The sequence below is a fragment of the Hemibagrus wyckioides genome, linkage group LG13, assembly GCF_019097595.1.
Source record: "Hemibagrus wyckioides isolate EC202008001 linkage group LG13, SWU_Hwy_1.0, whole genome shotgun sequence".
In the NCBI taxonomy this organism is placed as follows: Eukaryota; Metazoa; Chordata; class Actinopteri; order Siluriformes; family Bagridae; genus Hemibagrus; species Hemibagrus wyckioides.
This window is the reverse complement of record NC_080722.1, coordinates 26,404,527-26,423,191: the sequence shown is the minus strand read 5'-3', so window position 1 is coordinate 26,423,191 and position 18,665 is coordinate 26,404,527. Positions and strand designations below refer to the sequence as shown.

At 41.0% G+C, this 18,665-nt stretch overlaps 1 protein-coding gene across 2 annotated transcripts; it reads right to left on the bottom strand.

Moving 5' to 3' along the window:
* Positions 1-641: 641 nt before the first annotated feature.
* rhobtb1 (Rho related BTB domain containing 1) lies at positions 642-17,880 on the bottom strand. Of its 2 annotated transcripts, none has more exons than XM_058405484.1 (10): positions 17,606-17,880; positions 15,037-15,232; positions 14,287-14,390; positions 11,084-11,269; positions 9,969-10,927; positions 9,690-9,808; positions 6,303-6,453; positions 5,803-5,891; positions 5,603-5,708; positions 642-2,850 (listed from the first exon to the last, which is right to left on the bottom strand). In XM_058405484.1, the coding sequence occupies exons 2-10, from the start codon at positions 15,214-15,216 to the stop codon at positions 2,681-2,683; spliced, it is 2,064 nt and encodes a 687-aa protein (XP_058261467.1). In that variant the 5' UTR covers positions 15,217-15,232; positions 17,606-17,880; the 3' UTR covers positions 642-2,680. The 2 variants fall into 2 exon arrangements, with proteins under 2 accessions (XP_058261467.1, XP_058261468.1); XM_058405485.1 differs by lacking the exon at positions 17,606-17,880 and adding an exon at positions 11,721-11,892 and having other exon boundaries at positions 15,037-15,053.
* Between the last annotated feature and the right edge of the window lie 785 nt (positions 17,881-18,665).

The window sequence follows — 18,665 nt, the reverse complement described above, 5'->3', positions numbered from 1 at the left end:
TATGGATTTTGGAAGAGCAGACCATTTAAACACTTCAGCTGTCTAGGGTCACTGCTTCACTGGAACTGTAAGAAACTGTCTGGTTTCTGGTTAAAAAATAAAATAAAATAAAATTAAATGAATTAAATAAATAATCAAACCCAGGTAAGAATACATAACAAACTCTTTTATTCCACACTTACTAAATATCTTATACTTTTTGAAATTTAATCTAAAATTAAACTGACCAGATAGTTATTACAGAGACCAGGACATTATAATTAACCAGTTATACAACCCTACTAACACTGGGCACTTTTCTCTCTTAAAAAGAAAATAGTTTTCTACATTTTAAGTGAAGATCATAAAATCTCATCACACCTGGTCATTTTTAAATATATTGAAAGATTATTAGAAAGTAGAGAGAATACAAAATAATAGACATCATTTCATACTGGAACACACACACACACACACACACACACACACACACAAACTCTGACTCAAACACAAGCTTCCTTAAGCCATTTTTCTACTCATTTATTTATTTATATAAAATCTTTGATAATTCAGAAAAACAAGCTGTTGACATGTAAGAAATCTCATCATTCATTTTCATTCATTCAGAAATGAATGAAAGAACAGAAAGAACAGCACATTAATTGCGTTTTATTCCTCTTATACTGCAGCAATTTGCTGTCCGCTTATAGCTACAGTATCAGAAGTTTTGGGACACCCCTCCAACTCACTGATTTCACTAATCCATCCCAAAGGTGTTCTATGGGGTTGAGGTCAGGACTTTGTGCAGGACAGTCAAGTTCCTCCACACCAAACTCACTCATCCATGTCTTTATGGACCTTGCTTTGGTCACTGGTGTGCAGTCATGTTGGAACAGGAAGGGGTCATCCCCAAACTGTTCCCACAAAGAGCATGAAATTGTCCAAAATGTCTTGGTATGAAGCTGAAGCATAAAGAGTTCCTTTCACTGGAACTAAGGGGCCGAGTCCAACCCCTGAAAAATACCTGAACTCAATGATCTGGAGGGGTGTCCCAAAACTTTTGGCAATATTTGCTTAGATTCTGCCCAAGTCCTGCGAATGAGCTGTTACCATAGAAACAATAATCCTGTCAGAGCTGCTGGTCTGACCGATCTCTGCGCCGGTGGAATGATAGAGTCAGAGAAACACCACAAAACACTCGGTGTAGGTAAATCAATCGTTTATTGTAATTCACCAAACAATATTTGGTTTAGAAAATAAATAAATACATCAATAAATTGCCAGCATTGAGGGTGATGACCAGAGAAATCAAAGGCCGAGTACCAAATGAACCAGCCACTTGGTTTGCAGCAGCAGAAAAGAAGAAAATGATGACGAGTGAGCATCAGCTACGTGAAGACAAGCCTACATGGCTAAAGACTGAAGCAGGTTATTTTTCAAGTATTAAGATTCCCCTCAGTGTCAGTGTGACCTGGCTGGATCAGGGATATCGTGATGATGTACTGTATAATCACACACACACACACACACACACACACACACGATCCTCCTGATCAACACACACAATCACATGAAAGCAAAAGCCTGCACTTTCAGCTTATTGCTCGATTACATTCACCTTGAATTTCTTAACCCTTTAAATGACTATAACTCTCTTGGATGTGTAAAGTATAAAGTGTAAATCCACTACAGGAAGTCTAAATGTAACACCAAGCACAATCACGGTGAAGACGGTACATGTGATCGGTGGCTAGTGATTGTTTTGCTTCTTGGTTCGAAGTAAGCCCTGAACTATGCCGTAGTGCTAAGCCCTTCTAATAATAAAGAGTTAACGTTTTATTCGACCATAAATGTTTACACAGAATTACAGGACTAGCTAGGCTGAGGAATTCCCCGGCACTACAAAAGTAAATGGTACATTTCATCAGACCTTCGTATCGTACAGCGGATAGTGACTGCATTGATTTACCTGATGTTTCGTATTAGGGCTGGTGTCAAAGGAAGCTGCTGTTTAGCGTACAACGCACACGGATCCGGCTACATGCTGCGCGTTTCAGTCGTAAACGCCATTTTACTGAAGGTAGTTTATCAGGATGGAAAGATGATTGATTTTATTTTAGAATAATAGAGCAATTCAGAATAAAAATCACTATTAAAATCAGTCCTAACTTTTTGTGTTTGTTAGCAGCATTTGCTAAATTTGCTAACAATTTAGCCAGCTAACATTTAATGAGCTGAACGGTGAAGCTGCAGAAATCCTTTATTACCTGGAACTAGAAGGAAACGGAAAGTAATGGAATGTCAGAATAAAGCAGTTACGTCTAGGTGTAGTTTTTTTTTTTTAAATTCTAGAACCAGAGAATACAATATTTTTTCTTAGTCTGAGAATTCTGACATTTTGGTGGCGTGTATTCTGGGAATTCTGCGGGTTGTAGATTGTGCTTTAAACCGTTTGGACGTCTGCTCCACTCACTGGGTGTAGCGTAAACCCCCAGAAATGATTTCAGTGCATTTCCAGATTGATGATTGATCGTCTGTAGGTTAAGACAGAAAATGGCTAGCAGTTAGCAGGAATGGAAGTGCACTCTCTCTCTCTCTCTCTCTCTCTCTCTCACTTTCACTCTCTCTCTCACTCTCTCTCTCACTCTCTCTCTCTCACTTTCACACTCCCCCCACCCCTCTGTCCTCCAGTTCCCCTCTCTCAGGCCACTGCAGGAGATGTGCTCCAGAAACACCAGCGACGGCGAGACAGGTGCTTGTTCAGGACCACGTCTTCCTTCTCCCTCTCCTTCCTCACCCTCTGATAATGATCTTCCTCCTTCAGGTACCACACTGGAGGCCAGCGATGCTTCTCAAAGTACTCTTGGTTTTCTGCTCACACGACAGGCCAAAAGAAAGAAACAGGAACAGTCAAGGGCAAAAAAGAAAGAAAGAAAGAAAGAAAGAAAGAAAGAAAGAAAGAAAGAAAGAAAGAAAGAAAGAAAGAAAGAAAGAAAGAAAGAAAGAAAGAAAGAAAGAAAGAAAGAAAGAAAGAAAGAAAGAAAGAAAGAAAGAAAGAAAGAAAGGTGCTGCTGAGTCTGTTGAGGTTGAGGACATTGGAATAATTACAGGCTGTCCTACAGTAACTGAAGGCCGTAATCACAGAAAGTTGAGAGGTTTTAATTATGGAAACATTAAAGTTCCACAGTAACTCTGCAATTATTAATGAAGCAGAATTATTACTGATAAAACACGACATTTTATAAAAAGAAGATTGACTAATCATTGACTAACGAGTGACCAATGATAAAATGGGCCAAATGCCGTGATCAGAATTTGTTGCTAAGGGTGTTGGTGATTCTTTATACATAAATATTTTTACTCTGAACTTAAAATACTATAATTACATTCAACAATTCCTTCTGCTAGCTAACAGGGAGCATTACGTTTAGTAAATTTACTTTAGTTTTAGTAAATACAGCTAGCAGTCCCAAACACAACGTTGTCCTCTGGTAAGTTATAAATTAGCCATGAAACTTAATTATCTATAAATTATTAGCCACAGACCACACTTTGTAATTCAAAGTTAGCCTAGCTTGCAATATTAAAAAAACTATGGCTATCTAATTAGCAATAAACAGCAAGTTGTAGTAGAGAAAATAGAAACACATCGTAACTTAGCCTAGTGAGCACTGATAACTAGCCAGTTAGCTACCACACAAATAGTAATAGATAGCTAGCTAATGGGTGAATTAGCATTGAATGATAAACACAATTAGCCAAGCAAGAAGGAGAGCTGAGGTAAATGTAAATGAGGTTAAGAATAAATATGGTTATATGTTCCAAATAATCTAGCTAACATTACACTTTATTTCATAACACGTTTGCTAAGTTTCAAGATGGAGTCGTTTTCAGATAAAACACAGGTAGGGACCATGCTTTGTTCCAAGTCTTTTACAATTGTTTAGCACAGAAACGCCGGCTTTATTATCACCTTTGCTTGTAGTCGAAACATTTTCACCTCATCATTGTCAATATAGCTGAGAATTATACATTTTAATACTGCATCCAGAATTTTCCAGGCTTTAGGAATAAATACCTGATGGTAAAATTCATACACCGGTGTCAGGGTAAGGTATGTTAGCTTATGTTAGCATTGATAGTAAGAAGCTAGCTATGAATTTAACTGATGTACTGATGTTTTATTTCCTCTTCACCACGTTTCCACACTTTGGTGAAAGCATGTATTGGTGGAAATCCTTCAGCAACGACAGCTAATGTTAGCTAGCTGTACGACCAATTAAACTGAGAGCCGAGTTAACTCTCACAGCACGAATGCGTGCGTGTTTTAGTCCGTAAAGTGAGGAATGCATTGGACAGCGAGGAGGAAGTTAGAGCTGTGTGAAGGAAAGGGAAGGAAATGCAACACAAACATAGCTGGAGGCGAAGCTTGAGATTAGTTTTCTTCAGATCAAATGAGCTTCCTCCAGACAGTGAACCACTTCTGCTGGCAGTTTATTTACCCCTGAAACTGTTTTTGATTCTACTGCAAGTCACACTTCCTACAAATGGTGTTTGATTTTATTTGGCATTGTTTCACTGCGTTATTGTTGATGCACAAAAAGCCGAAAAGTGTGTAAAGCCAATACACAGTGTTTTTTCATAACTACATGACCAGGGCTGGTTTGAGGATTTCAGAAGCTGCTGATGATCTGGGATTTTCACCCACAACAGTCTCCAGAGATTACACAGACTGGTGAAAAAACCCAAACACACCCCATGAGAAACAGTTGCTTGTGCAGAAACGCCTCGTTGAGATCAGAGAGAGATCAGAGGAAAATGGTCAGATTGGAAGCTGCAAGCATCCAGGAAGGATCACATAATCACTCTTTACAATCGTACTAAGCAGAAAAGCATCTCAGCATGCGCAAAACATTAAAGCTGGAGGTTTATGAGCTACAACAGAACCCAGAGTTCCACTCCTGTCAGTTAGGACCAGGAACCTGAGGCAGTTATTGGCACAGACTCACCCAAACTGGACAAAAAAATCACCTGGCTTCATTCCAGTCTTCACCTGTCCAATTTGAGTGGGTCAGTGCCCATGACAAAAGTGGAACCTGATCTTCTGCTGTTGTAGCTCATTCACATCAAGCTTAAATGTGTTTTGTGTTCTGAGATGCTTGTCTCCTCACCACGGTTATAGAGTGATCATTTGAGCTATTTTATCCTGCCTGGAAGCTCAGATTAGTCTGATCATTCCCCTCTGATCTCTTACATCATCATGGTGCTTCAGTCTGCAGACCTTCTGCTACAGGATGTTTTTGTTTTTCGCACTATTCTGTGTAAACTCTAGAGACTGTTGTGTGTGTAAATCCCAGAAGATCTACCCAACTGGCACCAATATCCATGCCAGGCTTAAAGTCACAGGGATCAGACTGTCTGATGTTTGATGTGAACATTAACTCAAGCTCTTTTTCACCAGTTTCTGCATGATTTTATACTCTGCGATGCTTCCACATGATTAGATAAAAAGCAGCAGGTGTAGAGGTGTTCCTATTAAACCGGATGGTGAATGTATAAATATACACACACACACCACGTGTGTATACACAACTCTCGTCAGTGTTCATTGTCATGCTCTTACCTAGCGATTTGGACTTGATCTCTTTGCGATAATTGGCACAGATGTTATTATAATGAGTGCATATGTGATGCAAGCACCAAGCAGTTAGTTGGTTGGCATTATGGAACTGTGAGGAAGAAAAGGACACATCATATTATATCATACATCATAGTATAAACACAACTGATAAGAAAGCATCTTATGGAATATGTAATGAATACCTGAGCAAGCTCCAGGTAGTTGAGAACCTCGCCGTCGATGTCTTGGGCATCTCTAGAAGCTCTTACCAGCTCACTCACAGCATATTGCTCTGTTGGAAGGAAGGAAAGTATTTTAAAACAGAACTCAGCTTGCTAAACGATTTTGGCAAAGCATTAGCAGCAGTTTAAAGTGACAAGTCTGAACCAGGAAATTTTGCTGACAGAGGCCTAGGCACTGCTCCACAAAACCTTTGCCTATATGTGAGCCATAGATCAACGTCAGACTGTCAGTATTCCTGGTTTACACGGAGGTTGATGACATTAACTAGACAACCTACAATCTATGGTCTGTGAAATAGCTTTTTTTTCCCCCAGAGCCTTGACGTTGCTCGTTGCTAAGCAACACTGAACAGAGGAACCAAAATGATAGTTTGATCCAAGTTTCTGCTCTCTCTCTCTCTCTCTGTGTGTGTGTGTGTGTGTGTGTGTGTGTGTGTGTGTGTGTGTGATGAAGGGTGCACCTGTCAGGGCGATGAGGCGGGGAAGGCACAGTCTATTTGCCAGAGCAATTAATTCCATTGGGTCCAAATCAGCCATGGGTGACAGCTGATTGGTGTAGAGATACTCCAGCACTGCCTGCATACACACCCTGCTGGTGTTAGGAATAGAGACCTGGCAACAGAGAGCGCACACACACATACACACACATACACACACATACACACACATACACACACATTGCTTACACTTATCTCATACTCTGTAATCTGTACTCAGTAATCTAGCATCTCCTTAAAAATCTCCCAGAGTTCATGAGTTTGAATACTGACAACACCCCAGCCACCCGCACCTCTCTCTCAGGGAGACAGGGATGGCATTAGTCTCTCTTCTGTCACATTAGTGACACTGAGCTCAGTAGTGCTTTTCTCGGAGTGTGTAATGTTGCTTAAGCAGCAGTTTGAAACGATGCAGTCGGCTGCCTTCACATGTCTTTTGAAGAAGCACTGTTAACCTTCGCTGTCCCCAGTTACTGGCTGTTGTACAGGGTGGGGCGCAAAAACTTCCCTTTTTTTGAAGGTGAATGAAAGAAAAATTGTTGCTGATGAAAGAACAATTTCAATTTTCAAATTATGCTGTTTTAAACATGTTTGAGGGCAATGTTCCCGGACGGCTCATCTCGATTAGAGGTGACATCCTGTGGGCGGCGTGCTCGCCCGATCTTTTATGGGGATACCTCAAGGCAGAGGTGTTTAAACATCGCCCCACAAACCTGCTTCAGCTGAAGAATGTTATTCAGCAGGAAATAGCCAGAATTTCGGTGGACATGTTGGAACGTGTAGAGGGAGACATCAGAAATCGGATGCATCAGTGCATAGAGAACGGTGGCCACCACCTTCAAGATATTTTGTTTAAAACAGCATGATTTGAAGATTGAAATTATGTTCTTTCATTATCAAAAAATAAATTTTGTTTATCAGCCACAATTTTTCTTTCATTCGCCTTCAAAAAAGGGAAGTTTTTGCGCCCCACCCTGTATGACAGGGAGTTGGTTTTAGTGGGGGGAAATTGGCAAAGAAAATATTAGGGACAAAATATCTGGGGAAGAATTATTCTAGGAACTAAAAATAATTATTGTTAAGATTACTATAACATGTGAACTAGTGAAAAATCTAATCTAATCTAAAATCTAATTTAATCTTACATTGGCTTGTGTTAATTTAGGTCATTTTTGGATGAACTTGTTCCTTATTTTTAAGGGAAATGAACCATAACAGGGATCAAAGTACAAGCAGACAGGACAATTAAAGGCATTTCTATAATGATAAAGAGTCACACGGTCTGTGGCATAAAGACTGAACTGAAACTGGATCTAAACGGTGGAAAGCTAAGGCTCAAACCCGAGACAAAGGAACATGAGTGTGTGTGTGAAGATGAACAAATAAAAGGATTGAAAAACGGATTGAAGTAAATTTGACAAATACAAAATTAAGTATTGCTACACTGATTAAATACTCAGAACAATTGAAATGGGGTGTTTATGAGGTGGTTCTGTTCACGTAAGCCTACATGACCACCGCTACACGTCCACCTCTGACTCTCTGCATGGATCTTTCAGCACAGCACTGAGACAGAGACTGACCCCAACATGGTTTTTTGAACACCTCAAGGTTACTAAGAGGTTGAGAACAATCTGCCAACCAAACCAAAAATACCCAGACAACAGGACTGAGAAAAGGGCAGATAACAATGAACACACACTACCCAAGGATGAAGATAAGGTATACTCTACACGAGGTGGAATAATAATGTAGACACATCTAATAACATTGTTGTTAAAGATTGTGTAATAAGCCACTGGTCTAATACCCAAATAACAGTTGGTTAGATTTGGTCCTGAAGAGGTTCTTACAGAGGGATTGTGGGAAGCTGAATAGCGATCTTATCCCAGATGGACTGCAGTGAGTAATTTATACTTACAAAGTACACCATGTGTAGGTGTACTGGATAAAAATAAGATAAACTAGGCCAAGAGCCTACAAAATAATACTACTTTGAAAGCTTAATATGTCAGTTTGCACACAACACACTATATAATTAAGTATAAAAAGGGTTTGCTTAGTAATGTTTATTTATCAGGTTCAACCTGACACCAAAAGGGAATGAAGAAGAGTATAAAGACTGGGATTTTTTATGAGTGTCAATCCATTATTAATGAGTTAATTGCTAGTCTCTCACATATCAGCCTATGTGACTTTCACAGTGATGTATCTCTCTGGAAATACCAGAGCTCACAAGATGTCCTTCTGTCCGTCTTTTCACAGTGGAATCAAAGCTAGGCTGACCTCGGACTAGTGGGGTGATGGTTAAATATGTTCATGGTTTGATAGTGCAAATGAAACAAAAAATATATCATGAAATCTTTGTATAAAAGTCTGTTAGCAATAACAAAAGAAAAAAATGAAAGGAAACAAAAATCCTCTGTTTTCTCACACTGTCAGTATGTATTGTGTCATTATAAACTGACAGAGAAACAAAAAGAAAAGAAAAAAAAGAAGAAAAATCAAATCTAAACAGCATGACAGTCTGCTTCGGCAAAAATAGACAGTCTTCATGTTCTTCTGTGCTTTTGATATTGATATTGAGATGTTTTGACCGCTCAAGTTGCAGCAGAATTAACGATCTAATGTGTTTATAGCAGCAGTGATTCACACAGCCAAAGGGTTTTCAGTGCAGTCTAAGTCCCAGTGCTGATAAAACCAGGCTGCTGCAGTAGGATTTAAGAGGAGACCAGAGAGAGGAGGTGACAAGAGTTTTGGACAGCTGCAGCCAGAAACTAAAGGTAAGAGAACCACTGGAGTGTGGAACTGGATGAGGTTTTAAAAGTATGTGTAGATGGACATGGTAATAGATGGAAATGCATATAACAATTTAATCATGTAGGAGCTTAGTTGGGCTATTGGAAGGTTGTGAGTTCAAATCCAAGGTCCACCAAGCTGCCACTGCTGGGCCTATGAACAAGGCCCTTAATGCTCAGTTGTATAAAATCTCTGTCACTCTGGATAAGGGAGTCTGCCAGATAATATAAAACATAACTAAGGGGACAACTCAACAGCATATATTTATAAATTTTATATACACACATATAGGAAATGTAGAAGCACTTGTCTGATTCAAATGTGCACTATTTACTCAGGGTAAGTAGGACAGTGCCTAAAATAATGATGTCCCAATTGTAAACTGGTATATGATGTTGACCCAGCACAGCACCAAGCAGCAAAAACTAGGCCTGCCTGTTACACTTGTTAGAAAGAAAACTTGCTCTGGATTTTTTCAAGCACACAAAGCAAAGGCCAAAATTTAAGGATTAAATCAGCTGGGAGTCCACGGAGCAATGTTTTCAGACTCACCTCATTATTTGCGCTCTCTATGAATGAGCCTCCAAACAGAGCAGCCATCCAATCACAACTGGAGATCAGCAACGGCTTATGGGCATCGATGGTGCCGTCATCCAACCTAAACACCACATCTTTCAGAATGACAAAAGAACAGAGTGAGCAAAAGATCTTGCAAAATCAATGATTCATATAAAATTATAATTATGCATTAGGCAGGATGTAGCAGCACAGTCAGCAGTCATTCAGTTTCTTATTCAAGTAAGTAATCTGTATTTAAATCATGTCTTTTACCTGTGAAGCTGCTCTTGACAAGACACTCCTTAATCCTGTTGGCTTTTCTCACATGAAACGCTTTTGTGATTTCCTTATTCATAAAGCCTTCTTTGTTCATGATATTCTCAACCATCATTCTTAGGTCAAAAACCTCTAGGATCTCAGCAATCTGAGCAATCTTCATCAAGTCCATCTCCTTTTCGTTTAGTTCTCCTGTGTAGAGGAACCGCAGCACTGCTTTGAATGGAGCCAGCTGGAAGGAGTTGTCCATCTTCACCACAGTCATGACAGCTGCTGTTCCCGTTACTGGATTAACCACAGCTTCTTTGTGGATACTTTGGAAAGCCTTGCACCAAAATGCCAAGGACAGCTTATTGTGGTGGTGCCTGGCATTAAAGCTCATCACCTTCAGAGTCCCATCACTCTTGGAAGCCCGTAAGGAACTAGGTGAGAGGTTAGACAGCACAGCCATGGCTTCTTCTGTGTCCAGGCTGAGGGTTCGCATCAGGTGCTCTCGCCTATGACGCTCTGTCACCACCATGCGCTGGGACTCTTCAGAGATGTCCATCTGAAACAGGTCATAGAACTTGGAGGATGAGGTAGATAGGTAGATCTTGTGGGCAAACACATTGAAGTGTTCTTGAACAATGAACATAACATCAGCACAGAGAGGGTTCTCCAGCAGTTTCCTGGGGCCATCCTGGTGGTTGCGGGGACAGTCTGGGATCTTGATCAGTGGTGGAGGTGCTTTTGGTGGGAGGAAGGGTGCCTGCAAAAGGGGCTTCTGAACCCTCCGTAGATGGGACTTCCAGAACTGAAGGTGGCGTCTGGAGATGAGAGCGGCTCGGATAGCGTTGTCAAAGATGTCTTTAATGCCGAACTGATCAAAGACACTTGTCTCATAGTATGGAATCCCCAACTCCTTGGCTACTTCCCGTCCTCTCTCGGGGGGCAATATATCTCCTGGTTTTATAGGCCTGTTTTGAGACATGAGGAGATGCTTTAATGTTGCTCTGACATTTGGTCAAACCTCTCTTGCTGGAGACAGCTACTTTACCTCATTAGGTAAAACAACAAATCACGTCGGACATAAAACCCTGAAGAAATCTGAAGAGTAAATATTAAGCAAATACCTTGCTAATGGCCGTCTAGCCCGGTTGACAGCCTCCAAGTCTGCATAGCGTAGGTCAAGTTGACACCCAACCAGAATAACAGGAGTACGCGGGCAGAAGTGTTTGATTTCCAGGTACCACATGGTTTTCACGTGATAGAGGGAGTTGGGGTTGGCAATGGAAAAGCACAGAACCACCACATCAGACCTTGGGGTATGAAAATGAAAAAAAAGGTAGCTCTAGCAACTGCTCAACCATAAATCATTGTCATAGTAACAAAAGGCAAGACATCACTGGACAAAGCATGCTAACAGAATGTGCAGCAAAGAATGCTGTACATGACAGGTGCCAAGCGGCATCCGTAGCAACACCATAGTCCTGCAGTGTTTGTTTGGCATGCAGAGGAACCTGCCTTCAGGCTCGATACAGGCTTGACAATGACCTTCTGATAGGATGTGAAAAGATTGCCTTTGGTTGACACCCACGTCCTTCAAGACGTCTTGTCTTGTGCAGCAATGCTTCGGCAACAACTTCGGCAATGCTTTTTTTTGCGGGTCGCCTCAATGAGGACCAATTCGAACATGGGAAACAACATGACAAACGAAAAAGAAAACCAAGAAGGAGGACATGCAGACATACTGACACGTGGCTGGCATACCTTCTGGGAGTGAGGTTAGTACACTGTCTATGCTGACAGGAGGAACACCGGCAACCACACAAGAACAGTGAACAATGTATGATCACCCCTTCTTCATCGTCCACCAAAGGAATTGCGCAGAATTCGCTGACAGGGCAAGCGATGGACGCGGCTACCACACCACACAGTCAAACTGGAAATGCAGAAAGTTATAAAGAAGCCAGTGGACTTGCAGACTTGCAGTGGACTTTACAGTGTGTTGATTATGATCAGACTCGTATTAAGGTCCTAGGTGCCCTATGAACAAAAACAGGAACAGAACAATGCTCCGTAGTAATAGTTGGCCCTTGCAAAATTGATATCTTCAGATTGTTAGTTTTCTCCTCATTTGTACCAAACCAATCGTTACTGTGAATCATGAATGTGTGACTCAAACCCTGAACCTTTCGTCATGAAGTATGTCATTCATAGCATATCTACAGTCCTGTAAAATAACAGAAACAGATATCTTGGAGTGAGAGGCTTTATCTGGGGCTCTTTTCACTTTTCTAAAACTATTATACTTTTCTAAAACTATCAGAGAGGAAGTGATCAGGAATGAGCTCTATATGTGGATGTGCTTGATACATGGGATATTACACAGTGTACATAATCGCTGTTGAGCTAAAAAGCTTTCCAGAAAGTCAATAGTTTACTGAAAGCACAGCCTGACTGACCAAAAGAAAAGCTGATAATATATCAACTCTGCAGTAGACACTGTGTCGATCTTGGACAGGATCAATGCATTGCTCTGAGCCTTTGTGTGTAAAGGAAATGGCTTGAGGGTCGAAGACCAACCAAGCGCATATCAGCTCGATCAGGTCAATACTGATGACTCTGGTGTAGCTAACCTGTATCACCACTGACTAGTCTCTACTGATACCTTCATCAGCTAAACTCTATGAAGAAACCCATTCTGTATTTGTCACATTTTAGCACACGACTGGCTAACCAGTCTGCTAGCATTTGCAAGTGAATATAAACATTGTAGTTTTGAAAGTGTTGGTCATTACATACAAGGTCATTTGCCATAACCTATATTTGTATTTCTAAAATCAGCCTAAAATCAGCCTATTAAAAAAAATAAAATAATGATCTATATTCATGACCTCTGGATCACATCCCAGTTTCTCTCTCATTTCTAATTCAGCTGCAAACCAATCAGCATTCAGAAGATGCTCCTTTTCTTTTCTTTTCTACTTGCAGGTGGACACAGGGGACATTCAGAGGAAAATGATCCCTAACTAAATATATGTCAACTAAATATGTGTATGATGTATGTCAGCATCCAGAAATATTATACCGCAAGTCCACAGTTCCGGTCATAATTACATAAATAAAGATAAAGGACGTTGTGGTCCAGCGATCACCCCAAAGCTGCCCTCCCATCTTCATGCATCCAGGGCTGATTTTATGGTTTATCACCTCAGCACTCGTTTTATTTTTAGGTTCCAGTAAAGCAGGGAGAGGATATACGGCGCCACCGAGTGGAAATGTAATTCTGTTGAGAGGACAACTGGCCCAAGGACAGGGAGCGCGGCATGGTGCGCCCAGGCCACTGCGTCCACGTGCGCGCTTGGGTGTGAATGTGCTGACCGATGCACCAAATCAAGGAGGAAGCGTTCTCTAATTTGCTCTCAGGGAACAGACATAGGCTTCAAGCAGCGTGACTGCTGTTGTCCTGTTTTCTTACTTCGCAACTGTCAGAAGCAAGAAAGACTCTCCAGTCAGCATGCACTCAAACCGTCAAACACCATCTGCCACACACTCGCAACCAACACAAAAGAGCTTTTGCTGGAACATATCAATATAACACTTGTTCCCTAAATAGGATAAGTACTTTTTTACAGCTGCTGTCAAGAGGCGTGCTGACTAATTTATACCGTTTGTCCTAATAAAAGGGAAACTGATATGATGCATTATATTCCGCCTTCATATTCTAGGAAGCTCAGAACTTCTATATAGGACCACAGTCTTATATTTGTTGATTTGGGGATTTTTTTTGTTTGCCGAATTACAAGATTCTTTGAAATAATAACAGCTCCACCTTCAAAACTCATGTCCACTTCACTTAGAAGCAGCTTGCATCAGTGAACATACAAATCTGATTCATCACACAGGTAATGCAGATTCAATATGAGGTGCTAGGTTTCATATAAACTCATACCAATGTGAAAATGGTTTAAAAAAATTAAAGCTAAAAATAAAAGACACCAGAACAGTGGACGTGCTGGAAAAAGAAACCATGAAGCCATATGAGTTAAATCAAAGCTCTGTAAATGGTTGTGATGAACGCATGAGTCGTGTCATATTCATATCTGTTCACATGAAAAGTTTCAGATTTCCGTCTGATTTTTGGATCCTGAAAAGGATCTGATTGCAGGATGCTGCTACAACTTGACTGGATCTCTGATATTTCATGGTAGGAATGGATCGATAGTTGTGGCTGTATCTTCAGAATAAATCTTATTTAACTTCTGCTTTTGTCTGTTCACTTTTAGAAACACTGGATACGGTTACATCTTGTTCGAAAATTATCTTGCCTTACCTGCCGTAGGCAAAGCGCCTGTCCTTGTGGTGGTCTCCGAAGGTGTCCCACAGTCTGAGGGACACACTGACATCATCCACCACGTCTCTAGAGCGCTCTAATACCTGCAGCAAAGAGATTTTCAGTATCACGGCCTGATTTTTAGCAGGTAGAACATTCAGATGCGTCCGAAAGGTTCTTAAAGACTTTGTGATAAACTATATTGCCAAAAGTTTTGGGACACCCCTCCAAATCAGTGAGTTTAGGTGTTGTTTTTCAGGGGTTGGGCTCGGCCCCTTAGTTCCAGTGAAAGGAACTCTTAATGCTTCAGCTTCATACCAAGACATTTTGGACAATTTCATGCTCTTTGTGGGAACATTTTGGGGATGACCCCTTCCTGTTCCAACATGACTGCACACCAGTGACCAAAGCAAGGTCCATAGAACACCTTTGGGATGAATTAGAGTGGAGACTGCAAGCCAGGCCTTCTCATCCAACATCAGTGCCTGACCTCACAAATGTGCTTCTAGAGGAACGGTCAAAAATTCCCATAAACACACTCCTAAACCTTGCGGAAAGCCTTCCCAGAAGAGTTGAAGCTGTTAAAGCTGCAAAGGGTGGTGTTACAACTCCATATTACATTCATGTGCATGGAAAGGCAGACGTCCCAAAACTTTTGGCAATATAGTGTAGATAACACCAAGTTGTTCAATCCTTTGTCACTTGTTTGCTATTTTTGTCTAATGATCATGGAAATTAGAAGAGATTTACCTCCTGGCAGACTCGGTATTGATCAATAGCCCAGACTGTAGGGACATGAGTGGCCAGCAGCTGGTACTGCGTCAGCGTGGTGTTACAGGCTCGGGCACAGATAAGGCGAGTCTTCCCTACAGCGTTGTCTCCCACAACAACACACTTTATAGTTTCTACATTGGGCCTTTCGTAGTCCATTCTGCACCGCAGTATCCTGTACAGGGAAAGGGTTTGATAATCAGCCCCAGATGCTTGTGTTGAGACACAGGGAACAAATAACACATCTATCGGGTCATGGGTTTCTGTATATAAGAGCCACAAAGATCACTGACCTTGGCTCAGAGTCACTGAAAACATAATACAGGTCTTTTCACACACCCAAAATAGCTGTCCTGTATCTCGATCCTGCTGAGCCAAACAATTCAAAATGTCTTTCTATAGCATGAGGATATTATTAACATTCACACTATGACAAACCATGAGGCTGTTTAAGAATAATGAGGAAATTATTATTACTTTTTTTTCAATGACAAATACTCCAGACTGGAGTTTATTTAAAATGTATATTAGATTACACAGCCAACAGGGTTCTTAAATGGGTTATCATTAGAATGATGGATCTGCCTGCCAGCTCTTTGAGTATTACATGCTATACTACTTTATACACATTAAGAATATCATAGGAATAATTAAAGAGTACGTGTTTGACTGATAAAATGATCATCATATAACAGTTATATAATGCTTCAACGTAGCCTTATTTACAAGGGGATTATCATTTTCCAGTCATTAATCATGACATCACTGAAGATTTTTTATCTGATTAGACAGCATGACACAGCATTATTGATGCTAATCACTGTAGTCATTATACAAAACAGAGTAAAGTGCATTATGGTATTATGTACAAGATATGTTGTTTATATAATAACAACATCACTGATTGTGTCTGTGTGTGCGTGTGTGTGTGTGTGTATTGGCTATTCTCCAAAATATTTTCCATACTGCCAACATGCATTACACAAATGGTTCCTCATGGGTTCTTCAACTGGTTCTTAGAAGAACCTTTATTTCTAAAAGTGTAAAGACAGTGGGGTCCAAAAGTCTGAGAGCACGAAGGAAAATACTTCTATTTGGCATTCTTCCCATTTTAATTCAATGCAACAGTTTTTATGACAAATTATACTACTGACAACAAAGCAGAATATCCTGTGCAAAACCTTAAAATCCATTTTTAGAGTGTTTTCTGAACATGTGCAGAGATTAGACATGAGGAAAATCTGACAGTTCCATCCATCCATCCATTTTCTCAACCGTATATTATACACATGGTCACAGGGAACCTCAGGGAGTCGACCCCAGGGGACACGGTGCACAAGGTATGGGGTGTCAACTCACCACAGGGCACAATCACACACACATTCACACACTAAGGACAACCAGACTATCATGCATGGCTTTGGACTTGGGGGAGGAAACCGGAATACCCAGAGGAAACTCGGTAAGCATGGGAAAAAACATGTAAACTCTGCACACATGGAGGATGGAGAATCCCTGAAGAATCCCATGAAGATGTGAGGAAAATGTGCTAATCACCATTAACTTTTTGTTTTAAATATTGCAATAATTTAAAAATTTAAATCTGTTATTTTCAATGAAAATTTTAAATAAACATACCACCAGATTTTCATGATGGTCTCTGATCTCCAGGCATGTTTATGCACACCAGTCTGGAGAGTTCACACAACATTAAACACAGTGAGATTTTTTCTCCTGTGTGATTGTAAGACCTGCACTGCTGCCCCATGATTAGCTGACTGAATAAATGATTAGATGATTGAGTAGGTGTACAGATGTTCCTAATAAAAAGTCCACTGAGTGTATACAGAATTTCTTCAGACCTTGTGACAACACAGACTTCCTAATCAATGCTGTGGTGAAATTTATTGACCAGCACAAACAAACCGGCTGATGATAACCACTGATGCAATCACTGTCTTTGACATCATGCGGGATTAGGCATGGAGTCCGAACTCTAAAGGAACTGATTTGGTTGCACGAGATCTTTCCTGGTGCTTAATGTGCATGTTCACTTTAAAAAGCTTTAATCCCTCTTTAGACACAATAGCAAAGTTTTACTGAGCACACTACAGCGGACCATTACTGCAAATATTCACACCATTCAGAAGCTCTCATCTAGTGTCTTGAGATCTGCTTGCATGCATGAGGCAGCTATGGTTGATGTTTGTTAAGTGACCTACACCTGAGCAGTAACAGCTGTTCTGTAACCTTTCAATTGGTAACATGAAGCTGCCTTATGGATGGACATTAAACATGTAAGTTAATGTGAAGATTGAAAACTGACCCGAAGAATACTCTACTGTTTATTTCTGCACAATAACAGCAACATACATCTGAAACACAATGAAGACATTACACCAGGTAGCCTACGTGCTGTAGAAGCAGTGTAAACAAAGAACAGGTAAGCGGACAGGTAAGTGCAAGTGCTGGATTGCGGACACACAAACGCACACAAATACACTAAACCCTCCCCTCCCCTCCGCTCCCCTCCGCTCCCCACACCTACCGTCTCTTTGGGTTTGTGCGTTTTTATTGTTGTCTGGACTTGAAGTGCACTAAGGCGACCCGCGCCTTGCTTCCTTTCCCCTTGCAAAATGAACTCTCCGAGTGCTAGCTGTGCAAAAGCAACAAAATCATTTCCTGATCGCTTTCACGGTCCCACCCTCAGCCCACGAAATAAAATGTTATTCCCTGTGCGCTGGAGCGTTAATGATGCACTGTGTCTCGCGCTCTGCTCGCCTGGCTGCAGCCTTCACGCGCTCTGGCTCTCCATTCACAAGCGTTGATAAAGAATCAGCCGCAGCCCCCCTCGTGACGCGGACGCAGCCCTCCCTCCCACAGTGACGTCAACCAGCCGCGTGCTATTAATAGCGGCCGTTACGGTTTCATTCAGGAAAAACAAACAGAGCGATATATTTCATTCAGGAGGAATTACAGAGCTGGCTCATGACTGTGCAAATACATACTTTGTCTACACTTATACACAAAAACAATAGGGTTTAATGTGTTACTTCTCAACGGTTACCATGGTTACCAGACTGGACCATGACGCTACCAGTGTTTACTATTAGACATGATGGTAGCTAAACTATGGTGCAATCACCACTAATGCACTTTCATAAAAATCAGCCAATCAGATTTTGTAAACAAAACATGTTTTGCATGCTATAATTGACCATAACATTACTACTACAATTGCACTGTGATGCTTTAGTGCTTGAATCGAGGGTGCTCAAGGTTGCACTGGATCCAAAGCATATCCAAGAAACACTGAGCATGAGACAGGAATACATACACACACTTCAAGTGCACCTACTGACATGTGTTTGGGAGGTTGGAGGAAACCAGAGAACCCAGAAGAAACGCACAAAGAAATAGGGATCCTGGGAACATTGGGTGTGAGGTGGGAATACACACTCATACACACCTAGAGTGTAACCACCTACTGGCATGTGTCTGGGAGGTGGGAGGAAAACAGAAGAAACTCACAAGGATACAGGGAGAGCTTCCACAGAAACTGCACAGATACCCAAGGTCAGGATCATATCAGGGAGCTTGGGGAGATG

Coding starts and splice junctions, on each gene's coding strand:
- rhobtb1 (XM_058405484.1), bottom strand. CDS start 15,216: ATGGACTACGAAAGGCCCAATGTAGAAACTATAAAGTGTGTTGTTGTG. Junction 11,270..14,286: donor AGGCGCTTTGCCTACGGCAG/GTAAGGCAAGAT, acceptor TCATACCCCAAG/GTCTGATGTGGTGGTTCTGT. Junction 10,928..11,083: donor GCTAGACGGCCATTAGCAAG/GTATTTGCTTAA, acceptor GTCTCAAAACAG/GCCTATAAAACCAGGAGATA.